Source organism: Canis lupus, chromosome 28, assembly GCF_003254725.2.
Source record: "Canis lupus dingo isolate Sandy chromosome 28, ASM325472v2, whole genome shotgun sequence".
NCBI classification, from domain to species: Eukaryota; Metazoa; Chordata; class Mammalia; order Carnivora; family Canidae; genus Canis; species Canis lupus.
In genome coordinates, this window is record NC_064270.1 from 38,707,501 (window position 1) to 38,717,500 (window position 10,000).

The following is a 10,000-nucleotide window of genomic DNA, read 5'->3' on the forward strand; positions in this document are numbered from 1 at the left end:
GTTCTGAGCTGACGGGCAGCCCCGTGACCCCCCACCGCCACGTGCACGGAGTATCCGGGGATGACCTTCTGGATGGGGGCTTCGGACAGCCAAAATAAAACCAAATAAACTAAAACTGCAAGAAAAGCTCCAAGCAAAAGAAAGCTTAGAAACAAACAATAAAGTGAAAGCCCATGGCAGGTGAGGTGGGCGAGGCCCCTCCACAAGGGGAGGCGGGCTCCGGGGGGCGAGCGGCCAGGCCCAGGCGGGGCCCGCAGACCCGGGAGGGGCCCCTGGTGAGGGCAGCGCGACATGGATCAACATAAAGGATGGTGCAAAAGAAAAGAAGCATTGCAAATAAAAAAAGACATGTAACATGTGCCTACCATTTTCCAGATAAGAAGGGGCCGTACCTTCTGACGGGTCTAGGCGGCGGGCCCGCCGCCCGTGTTTGGAATTGTTGTGCACAAACATGTTGTCAGACACGGCCAGCACGTGGCCGTCCACGTTGACTGTTGTCGACACAACAACCTGCGAAGACGAAGTGGATATGAAACGGGCTGGCGGAGGGAAGCACAGCCGCCCGGGGCTGAAACAGAAGCCGCCGCGCACCCCGCGCCGCGCCCGCGCCCGCGCCTGGGGGGGCCTCCCGGCCGCCAGCACCCGCAGCTTTTTTGGCTGGTGGGGGTGGGCGGGTTGTTTTGCTTTGTTTTGACTCAAGATTGCTTCTCTTCAAAACCCGCTACACTAATTACAGTTTAATCTCCTATTATGCTAACAAGTGAATTCAATTCAGAGAAATATTCTTCTAGCCATTAGCTTCAGAAACACCCCTCCAGCCGCTCGTTTTAAAGCTGCTGTTTTGATTGATCTGTTCACATATCGATTAGATAGTTTATCTAATTAAAATTAGTTCACTCGAGACCGTCCTCCCTTGAAGAGTTGTGAGGATTCAGAGTTGCCAAAAAACAAGCTCCCTAAACCAGAAGAGCTCCCGCCACCCCAGCCCATCATCCATGATCCCTGGGTCGATGGGACAATTACATCTAACGTCTGGTAACGAACTTTCTGCACCTGAGAGGACCGGGCTGGATATGAATAGTGACAGCGTTTTCAATCCAGAGCAAGCATCCTTTCTCAAGTTCACCGCGGGGGACGGCAAGGCCCCTGCCGCTGGACCGCCTTGCCGACCCCAGGCGCCGTCCCAGGTGAGCTTGTGCCGAAGCACCCCAGAGACGGCACCCTTGAATGGACTCGGGGAAACGGGACTCACTGCCCAGCCTCCAGATGTTTCTTAAGCAGAGGTGGGCCTGCGTGGTCCGTTATCTCCCGGAGAGCTGATACCAGCGGCCACGACGTGAGCCCTGGTTCAGTCTGGGTCTCCCAGCAGGACTCGTGCAGCGGGAGCCTGCGTCGGGGGCGCGGGGAGCCTGGCTCCCGGCCACACTGGGGCGATGAGGGCCAGCACCACCATCGACGAGGACAACCCCACAGAGAAACACGCAGCTGGAGCAGGAGACGAGGAAATGGAAGGGGTTCCCAGTCCACGTCTGCCCTCCCCGCTGCCCGGCACGTGTCCAAACACGCCCCGGAAAATGACTCCTAACGGCCAGAGCTGCAGCGGACCACAGTTAACATAACCCTGGTCCAGTCTACGTAGCCAGGGTGCCCGGCCAACGCAGGACGTTAGCACCAGGGCCAACGGGGACAGAGGGCATGCCCGGGGGTGCATGGCAGTTCTCGGAACCTTCCGAGGATTCTTCCCAAAAGCCTAAAACTGCCTTTTAAGAAAACCACTCTACTGGAGGGGCAGCCAGTTGGCTCAGTCAGTTAGGCGTCCGACTCTGGATTTTGGCTAGGGTCATGATCTCAGAGTCTTGGGATCGAGCCCCGGGTCAGGTTCTGTGCTCCACAGGGGAATCTGCCTGAGATTCGCTCTCTCCCTCTGCCCCTCCCCCCCCCCAAAAAAAAAGCTTATTAGGAAAAAAATAAGAGTGATCAAAAATTTTTTTTAAAATAGCATTTTTAGGGGTTAAAAAAGGTCAAAACCATGTGTGTGTGTATATATATGCATGACATATACATGTGTCTATATATGCATTTGAATATATGTGTAATTGATTTTTTTTTTCATAAAAAGTCTCAGTCCCCACAGGAAGTCGTGAAGCAGGCAGTGTGCCCACCGCACCCCCCGAAAACGCCCTCACAGGGGCAGCTTCCTTGACACTTCTTTCCCAGGTAAGCCTCGCCAAGACTGCTGGAGTCTCCACAATACTGGGCCCCTCTGAGCCTCAAAGCACTGAGGGCACCGCTGTCGGCGTCCCCACGTCCCCTTTCAGACATGTCATCCTCTTGTCCTGGACCCTCGCCCATGGGGCGGGCATCCGCAGGGTCCAGCAGCCTCTGCCCCCAGGACACAGGGCTGCTCCTGGCCTGGGCTCTGGAGGATGCCCACCACCACCCGAGCATGAGGTGAGGCCCCGTAACTAACGCTGAGCCGCAGACTTGACCCTCCTCAAGTTCTTAGACTATGATACATTAAAGAAACAAGAAAGGTAAAAATAAAAATTAAAAAAAAAAAAAGGACACTGTCTTTGCTCTGTCATCTCTATATAGGTCAGTCACCAAGGGAAAAGCATGTGGCTCGGCAGAGGAAGCAGACAAGCTGTGTTTTGTGTCTTGGCCTGGGCCAGCCCTGCCGTGCACCTACAGGAAGGTGCTGAGTTGGTGAAGCCAGCTGGAAATACTGTCAGTAATACCCTGACATACTCTTAGGTCCAGGTAAACCTCCTGAGAGGCGAGGAGATGAGCCAGAGAGTGGAGCAAATCCTTCTAGTAACTGTGGGCTCATCTGCAACTGACGGCGTGTTGGCCCATGTGAGACAATGGGTGACCTCCACTCCGCTTAGACGGGCTGGTATCACCGGGCAGCCTGGGGCAAGAAAGTGGAAGTGGGCCCAGCTGTTTACGAGAGACACCGTCCCCACCCGCGGAGTGTAATGTGGACCAGCCCACACACCCTTCTCTGGTTGGCTGGCTGGCTAGACCAATGTCACATGGCCTAAAGGACTGGAACATAAGTTAAATTTCCAAAAATGACCTTGAGCGGTTTGATCCTAAGTCCTCCCATCTAGTGCTTGTTCCCGTTAGCTGCCAGATTCTTCTCTGGTTGGTAGGGACGAGCAGCAGTTCTGTGTCCCAGCCCAGAGTATTTTTACAATTAAAATCGGCCAAATAATCCATTGTGCATGGAGTACCTTTCACCCTGAAGTAACCTCCTAAATCATTCACAAAGGCAAGAAAAACATGAACTCAGCGATAACCCATCTAAGCTCTCTACCTTCTTGCCTCGAGATGAATCCTCTGAAGCAAACCAGAGTATGAGTTCGCCTGCATCCAGGAACGTGGTCTAGCAATTAGGTGTGGGCTTAAGGAAAGCAAGAACACATCACCCCGAGGGAGAGGAGCCTGACCTCGGAGAACATTCTGGAACTTGTAGAGGCCTGCGTCAAACAGGTGCAGCCTCCTTCGTGAGGAGGAGCCAAGGTCTCGTGCTCACCCAACCGCCTGCACCTGTGGCTCAGCCCCGTGAAAACTCCACCCGTCCATCCCTAAAAGGCGGCCCCTGAGCACGGGCTCCCAGTTCCAATCAACGGGACGTGACTACGTGCAACTGAGGAACAGGCTCCGTTGCGTACGAACGTGTTTGAGAAGATTCTAAAACCGTCTTTATGACACCGTGGCTGAAAGGAAGGGGGAGCCCCGCCTCGCCTGCAGCTCTGAGAGCTCCCACCTGCAGGTGCCTGGCGGCCCTATGCACAGGCTGGGCACGGCCAACCCCCCCTCGGAGGCGCACCTTACAAAGCCGAGGTCACGTGTGCAGAGCCAACGCCGGCTGCCGTGGGCCGTGCACAGACGCCGTGAATCCGGCGTACGGAAGGGGCCGAATCGTTGTTAAAGCAATTTGGTTGGAGTAGTTTATCAAATGAACCAATTCTGGTTTGCTCCTCGGAGAACTAACGACTGTTTTCTGAACAATTGCAACATCAGAGAACGCAAATTTCACATTAAAAGTCCGGACCGAGGCCGCGTGTCTTTGAGAGACGTGTACCTGGAATCTCCGCATATCTCGAGGGTTGCCTGCATTCTTCAAACAGTTCTGATTGCACTTGAGGAAAAACTTTAGAAAGAATCTATAAAAATACAAAAAACGGATATTTGTTAGGGTCATCAGACAAACTCACAAACTTTTAGAAAGACGCGGTTGCGCGGGGAGAGGTGGAGGCTACCCGCGGCCGCCCGCCCGCCACCTGCAGGGGGCGGTACCGAGATGCCACCCTGGCGGCGGGCGCCTGCGGGGACGGCCACAGACCCCAGCAGCGACTCACATCTTGACGTCGCGGGTCTCCAGGCTTTGTGGCAGCCGCTGTGACTTGGACCTGTGTCTGGACCTTGGCTGTGTCTGGCCTGGACCCCTGCATGGTACCTGCCGGGGGACGGTCCACCCGACGGGGCTGCCAGTTTCACCAAGTAAGAATACGGGATGCCTGGTCCCACTCAAGTCCTGGGTAGATGGCAAACCTCACCTTAGGAGAGGTCCCAAAGCCCACCTGTCCTACCTATCCTTGCTTCTACCGTGACTCAACCTTCACTGGACGCGCTAAGCTGCATCTGGCCAGCCGGCCCCAGAGGGCGCCGCTGCTGGGTGAACGGGCTTCCGAAGACATATCGTAAAAGTTAAGGTGGGCAGGACCCTTGAGAAAAGAGAGGACGTGGGGGTGTGTCTCGAGGACTGCAAGGACTGCCGTGAAGGGCCTACCTGTGTTTTTAAAGGAAATAATTGAGGATTTTGATACAGCGATGAAGCCGCGGCTCAGGTCAGGGGCAGGAGAAGCGGCCGCCGGGCTGGGCTCAGGGGCGAGAGTGTTTCTGATTCCCGTCCAGCCCTGCCCCTGTGCTCTGAGGCATGAAGATTCAGGGGTCCTGACAGCGTGTTGAGATGCTGTGACAAAGACCTCATCACGCTGTCCCCTCCATGGCCGCATGCTCAGTGACAAGTGCACAAGCCCTGGCTCACGTGTGTGCGGGCGCTGGGAGGCCTGGCAGGAGCACCCACCACGGGGGGACATGGGAGGGGGTCTTGCTCCTGCAAGGGGGGGGGGGGGCGTCTTGCTCTGCCTCATCTTGACGAGGCCACATCCACTGCGGGCCGACCCGGTGGGGCAGGGGCAGGGGTAGGGTCCTCTGGGCCGACATATGCGCCCTCTTCCCGCGTCTGAGCATCCTGGCCGCAAGGCTACCAGCAAAACTCCTCTCTTTTCTGTCCCAACATCCTCTGTCCTACCTGAGGATTATTAATTTTTCATGAAGTGTCACGTGATTTCCTTGAACTCAACCTTACGGTCAAGGTTCCTTGTTGACAATTATCATATCAGAAAATAAGAAAGACTCCGCGGACGAAGGCTCATTTCTCTACCTGCGTTCCCAGCACATCCCGGGTGACTTTTCACCGCGGCAGAGGAAAACCCAATTGATGGGGAAAAGAATAGTGGCCACTTAATTAAATTTTCTTACATACCACCAGGCCTCACTATTTTAGGCCAGAATTTACATCTTTTATTAACTCACCTCACCTCTACACTTAGCTCGCGGTGCCTCTCAGCACCATCTGCCATCAGCATACAGTAAGTCACTTGATATTCCACCCACCAATTTTTCCTAACAACCACTGTGCAATTAAACTCCACGCGCTCTGCAGAGAGGTAAATTAGACGCACCTGCGGCCACAATGCATTTGAACTGCATCAGGAAGGCCCTAACAAGGTGAGGGCGTCACAAAGTTATCGTCCTGTCAGGCAATTAGGTTTTCACTTCGGGGACAGCCACATGGTGCAATTATGCCACACATTACCACCCGGCTAATCTTCTGAGCAGGCGCCGGCCTGAGACGCTCTCATCTGTACAGAGCCATCTAACGGGGAGCTTTTTTTGTGATGTGAAATATTTTTTTTCTTGCCCCACCCCCAGAGGAGATTTCCTTACATTCCTTGATGTCTTTTTAGCCAGTTCACCTTTTACCTCTAAGAGAGCGGAGCGGGTTTTGAAGCTGGTCTTTAACAGCCGGGGCCGCGAGGGGGGCTCTCGGGCCTGGACCACTGCCAGGGGCGTGCAAAACGTAGCAGCGCCAAGTTGGGGGCCGGACCCCTGCGAACACCTAAGCATTCCCGGGGACTGGCTCGGGCGCAGGTAGACACGCGCTCATCCTGGATGTGGCGCTGGTAGTTTCTGCCCGGATCCCAAGTGTCTCGTGAGCCGTGGAAGCACACTGGGGTTGGAGGTGGGGGTGAGGTGTAGTGTGCACGGCCCTGGAGAGCGCCCAGGTCCCGATCACACAGGCCAAATCAGGCACCACATCCAGGGCCAGGGAGAGGAAGCTGCAGCCAGGAAGAGGAGCCTCGTGCTCACTTTTTAGCTCTGTTTTGGTGACGTCGAGCCGAAGGATTCAATTAGGCCTTCCCACGGCAGAGGGCGTGGGACTGCTGACACCATAGGCAAGCACGGAGAGCGCGAGGGGACGCTGGCGCTAGCCAGGGCTCAGCGAGTGACACGCCTGTGATGACGTCTGGGGAGGGTGAGGACCCTGGATGCCCTACACGTGAAGTCAAATGATAATTCTCATCCTTTTACTCAATTACCCTGTAATTGGCTTTTTTTTTCCCTAAGAAATATCTGACAACCACTTTACATATCTCACTTGCAGAGTCTAGTACACAAAGGATTTAATACTCTTGTTATGAAAGGAAAAATCTTTCCTATGTCAGAAAATCTTTGGCTTTAACACCAATAAACTCTTTATTACTGCTAAACATGGATTTGCTGCTCGATGGCAAAGAGGCGATAAAAATTCTAACCTGTCATTAGTACATTATGCTTAATTGTGTACAGTGTGCTTCCCATTGCATCTGTTGGCCCATCATCAAAATGACCATTATGTACACTAATTCCCTGACCCTGTCTTTATTTCCCTAAAGAGCCATCAGCTTTCACAGTAGGTACCAGAGTAAATCAAGCTTGAAATATGGGCTTTATTTACTTGTTTCTCTCAGGCAGGAGGGAAGACAGCAGCCCAGGGCAAACTGCTGCACGGCCCCTGAAACTCCCCGGTAATATTCTGCTCGGAGACCGCGTGCAGAATCCTGGAAAGTTCTCAGTAGCGATTAGAAAAGGGGGAGAGGTATGATCTCATTACTTCTGAAACCAGGTCTCAGCTCTGAAAGCGTGCGGGGATTAGCAGAGGCCACATGGGCGGCCTGCTCACCAGCACCTGGAAGGTGGGTGCCCGGGGGTCGGGGCGGCAGAGCCACGGGCTCCGGCGAGGGGTACCTGCGACCCCCGCTGCAGACCCAGACCCCCACCCCGGGGCAGGCCCTCGCGTCTTCGGGAACCGCCCCCCGGCTGCGCCCGCCAAGGAAAGTTGAGTTTGGTCCCGGCTGCGCCCAGGTCAGCATCCTCCCGGGCAGCCGCGGCCGACGAGGACGCCCCGAGCGGGCCCACGACAAGCAGCGGGCCCAACCGTCGGGACCGGAGCCTCCGGCCACCACGATACGGGGCGAGCCCCCACCGCAGTGACTCATTTCAGAGTCTGCTCCACTTCTGTGTGTTTAAGCTATGAATTAGTTCATTTATATTTACTTTTATGAAGCTGATTAACCAGAGCTTCTCTATCTGATGAAAATCATTTTAATTGTAGTGTTAGGCTCCTGTGTAATATCCATTACATTATGAACTGTTTAAATTCTACATGGGCATTGTGTAAATTGGCCCTTTGTGTGCGCGTAGGCAATTAGGACAAACAGCTCTCCTTTAAACGGCCGCACAACTTTGTGGTGGTGTTCAGGACGATCGGAAACAAAGGAGGCTGCTTAATTGTAATTTAATGGAATATCAAGGAGTCCGTGGCGTTAGACGCTGGCAACAGAGAGCAGGAGAGAAAAATTAACTGCAATTATGTTTGATTAAAGCTATCCTTCTCAATAATCAGCGGTCCTGACAGGCCATGGGGCTCTCGTGGGTTCCAGGATGGCAAAAGGTGTTGAGCAATATTAGGACCAATGAAGGGGATATTAGCATAGCTAATTACAGCCCTGCAAAACCTGTAAAGGGGGCCTCTGTGTATTGTAATGTGCGAAATAATTGGACAAGGCCGTTATCAATTACATAAGGAATGAATTTGGTTTGTCAGAGAAAAGCTGATGAGATGCATTTCATCTGACACCATCCCCTTCCCTCATGTTTCCAGTGGCTAAGAACTTGCCCACTTTTATCAAAAGCTGCAACTTACCAGTGGCCAAATCACTGATAAAATTATCTTGCCAGCAAGTGTTAGGTAATTAATACCACTCATCCTCACCGCCTTCCCTGCACTGCTGCTTCTCACCTAACTGAAGCCACTAATCATGTAATAATGATTTTTTTCCCTCTGGTCAAAGGAGAAATAGATTGTCTCCTTAGAAATGCAGTGGGCTTGGCGTGCGCACCCTGGTGATGAGGAGGAAAAAAAGGAACTTTGAGCAGTTTTAATTGCTTGCCTTTTGCACGTGGGTATCACTTGTTTGAAATTACCTCTTCTCGGCATTTCGGGAATCCTATATGCAGGGATTCTTTTTTTTTTTTTTTTTTTAATTTTTAATCACCAAGTCTTAGACTCTTCCGGGGCTTGGTCTTGCCGGTGTTTGAAAACGTGAGTGACGGCACGCTGCAAGGTGTGAGCCCGCCAGGCCCACCGAGGATGCCCCGGCCCCCGCCTTAGCACAGGTGGAGCGCGGGGCTCAGAGCAAAGAGCTCTGGCTTGCAGGAGACCCCCCCACCCCTCCCACGGCTCAATTCCAGCCTCTGTCCCAGCAGGCACGACCTCCTCTTCCGGCCCTCCACTATGGGCAATATGGGAAATTTGAATCGGGAATGAAAAATATTGATATCATTTTTTCTTTTTGGCGGGGGTGGTGGGGGCGGGCGGTAAAGGGGTGCTCGGCTTTCCCTTTTAAGGCTGAGCTCTTAATAAGCAGCAAATGAATGCGGCCATGGACAGACCTCCATGTCATCAATCAGGAGACCCAAAGCATCCGTGTGTAAATCACGGCGCTGACAGCTTCCGGAGGTTACCGGAGGAGAACCCCATTCCAGATCAAGCCCCACGTTTGCAGTTCCCGATTCCAAAAGGCAAAACCAGGAGGCTGTTTTAGTGACGTTACCTTGACAGGAAAGGGAACGGAATACCAACCGGAAAATGCGGCTGTAAGAGTCCCCACACCCCACCTGGGTGGCGGCCAGGGCCTGGGAGCGGGCGGGTGGGCGCAGGAGGTGTTGGGGGGGGGGTGTCTCCTTCTGGGGGCGGGGAGGTGCCTGCACCCACAGCGCGGTGGTGGTTGCCCCATGTTGGGAAGGCACTAAACGCCACCGAACTGCTCACTTCAGAAGGGCTCATTTCGTTCCTGTCAACCCAGTCCCAACAGTCCACTCGCCTGCCACAGCCCCCAGTCCCCACCCCGCAGCGCAGGGGCGCGTGGAGAGGGACGGGGCCTCTCGGGGAGTCGGGGCTGCGGCGGCCGCTGCGCTCTTGAAAGGAAACAGTTAAAGAGTCAAATTAAAAGATAGAGCCTTTAAGAGACTTTTCCCTGACTGATAAGAAAGTGACCAGTGGAGTGCTTCCTTGAAGTCCCTGCTAATTACTGGGAAGTCCCTGAAAGCAGTGGCCGCAGCTGTGGTGTGTGCGCGCCCGGCCATCAGTTGCTGGAGTATTGATTACTGAGCAATTCTAGCCGATCGGGTTCTGGTGCTCAGAGACAATGTGCTTCCTTCACAAAACCTGTAATGAGCAGTTCCTATACAAGACTACATTCTGCTGACATCAGATCTGTGCACTGAGATAGTACACAGGTCAATACGTATCGGATTTCCAAAATGCGAAGGTCTGAATGTCAGGCCTCTCTTTTTCTTCCTCTCCTGCCATTAGCTATTACTG

General features: G+C 53.7%; 1 protein-coding gene across 14 annotated transcripts in view; it reads right to left on the bottom strand.

Moving 5' to 3' along the window:
* EBF3 (EBF transcription factor 3) overlaps nt 1-10,000 on the bottom strand; it is a 117,225-nt gene that overhangs the window by 36,078 nt on the left and 71,147 nt on the right. For 10 of the 14 annotated variants that reach the window (XM_025467660.3, XM_035707795.2, XM_025467651.3 and 7 more), the window contains exons 7-8: nt 4,091-4,172; nt 366-510 (exon numbers count right to left, since the gene is read on the bottom strand). In XM_025467660.3, coding sequence (XP_025323445.1) covers nt 366-510; nt 4,091-4,172 — 227 coding nt within the window. The remainder of the gene's footprint in view (nt 1-365; nt 511-4,090; nt 4,173-10,000) is intronic. The other 4 variants (XM_035707794.2, XM_025467652.3, XM_025467656.2 and 1 more) reach the window with 1 other exon arrangement.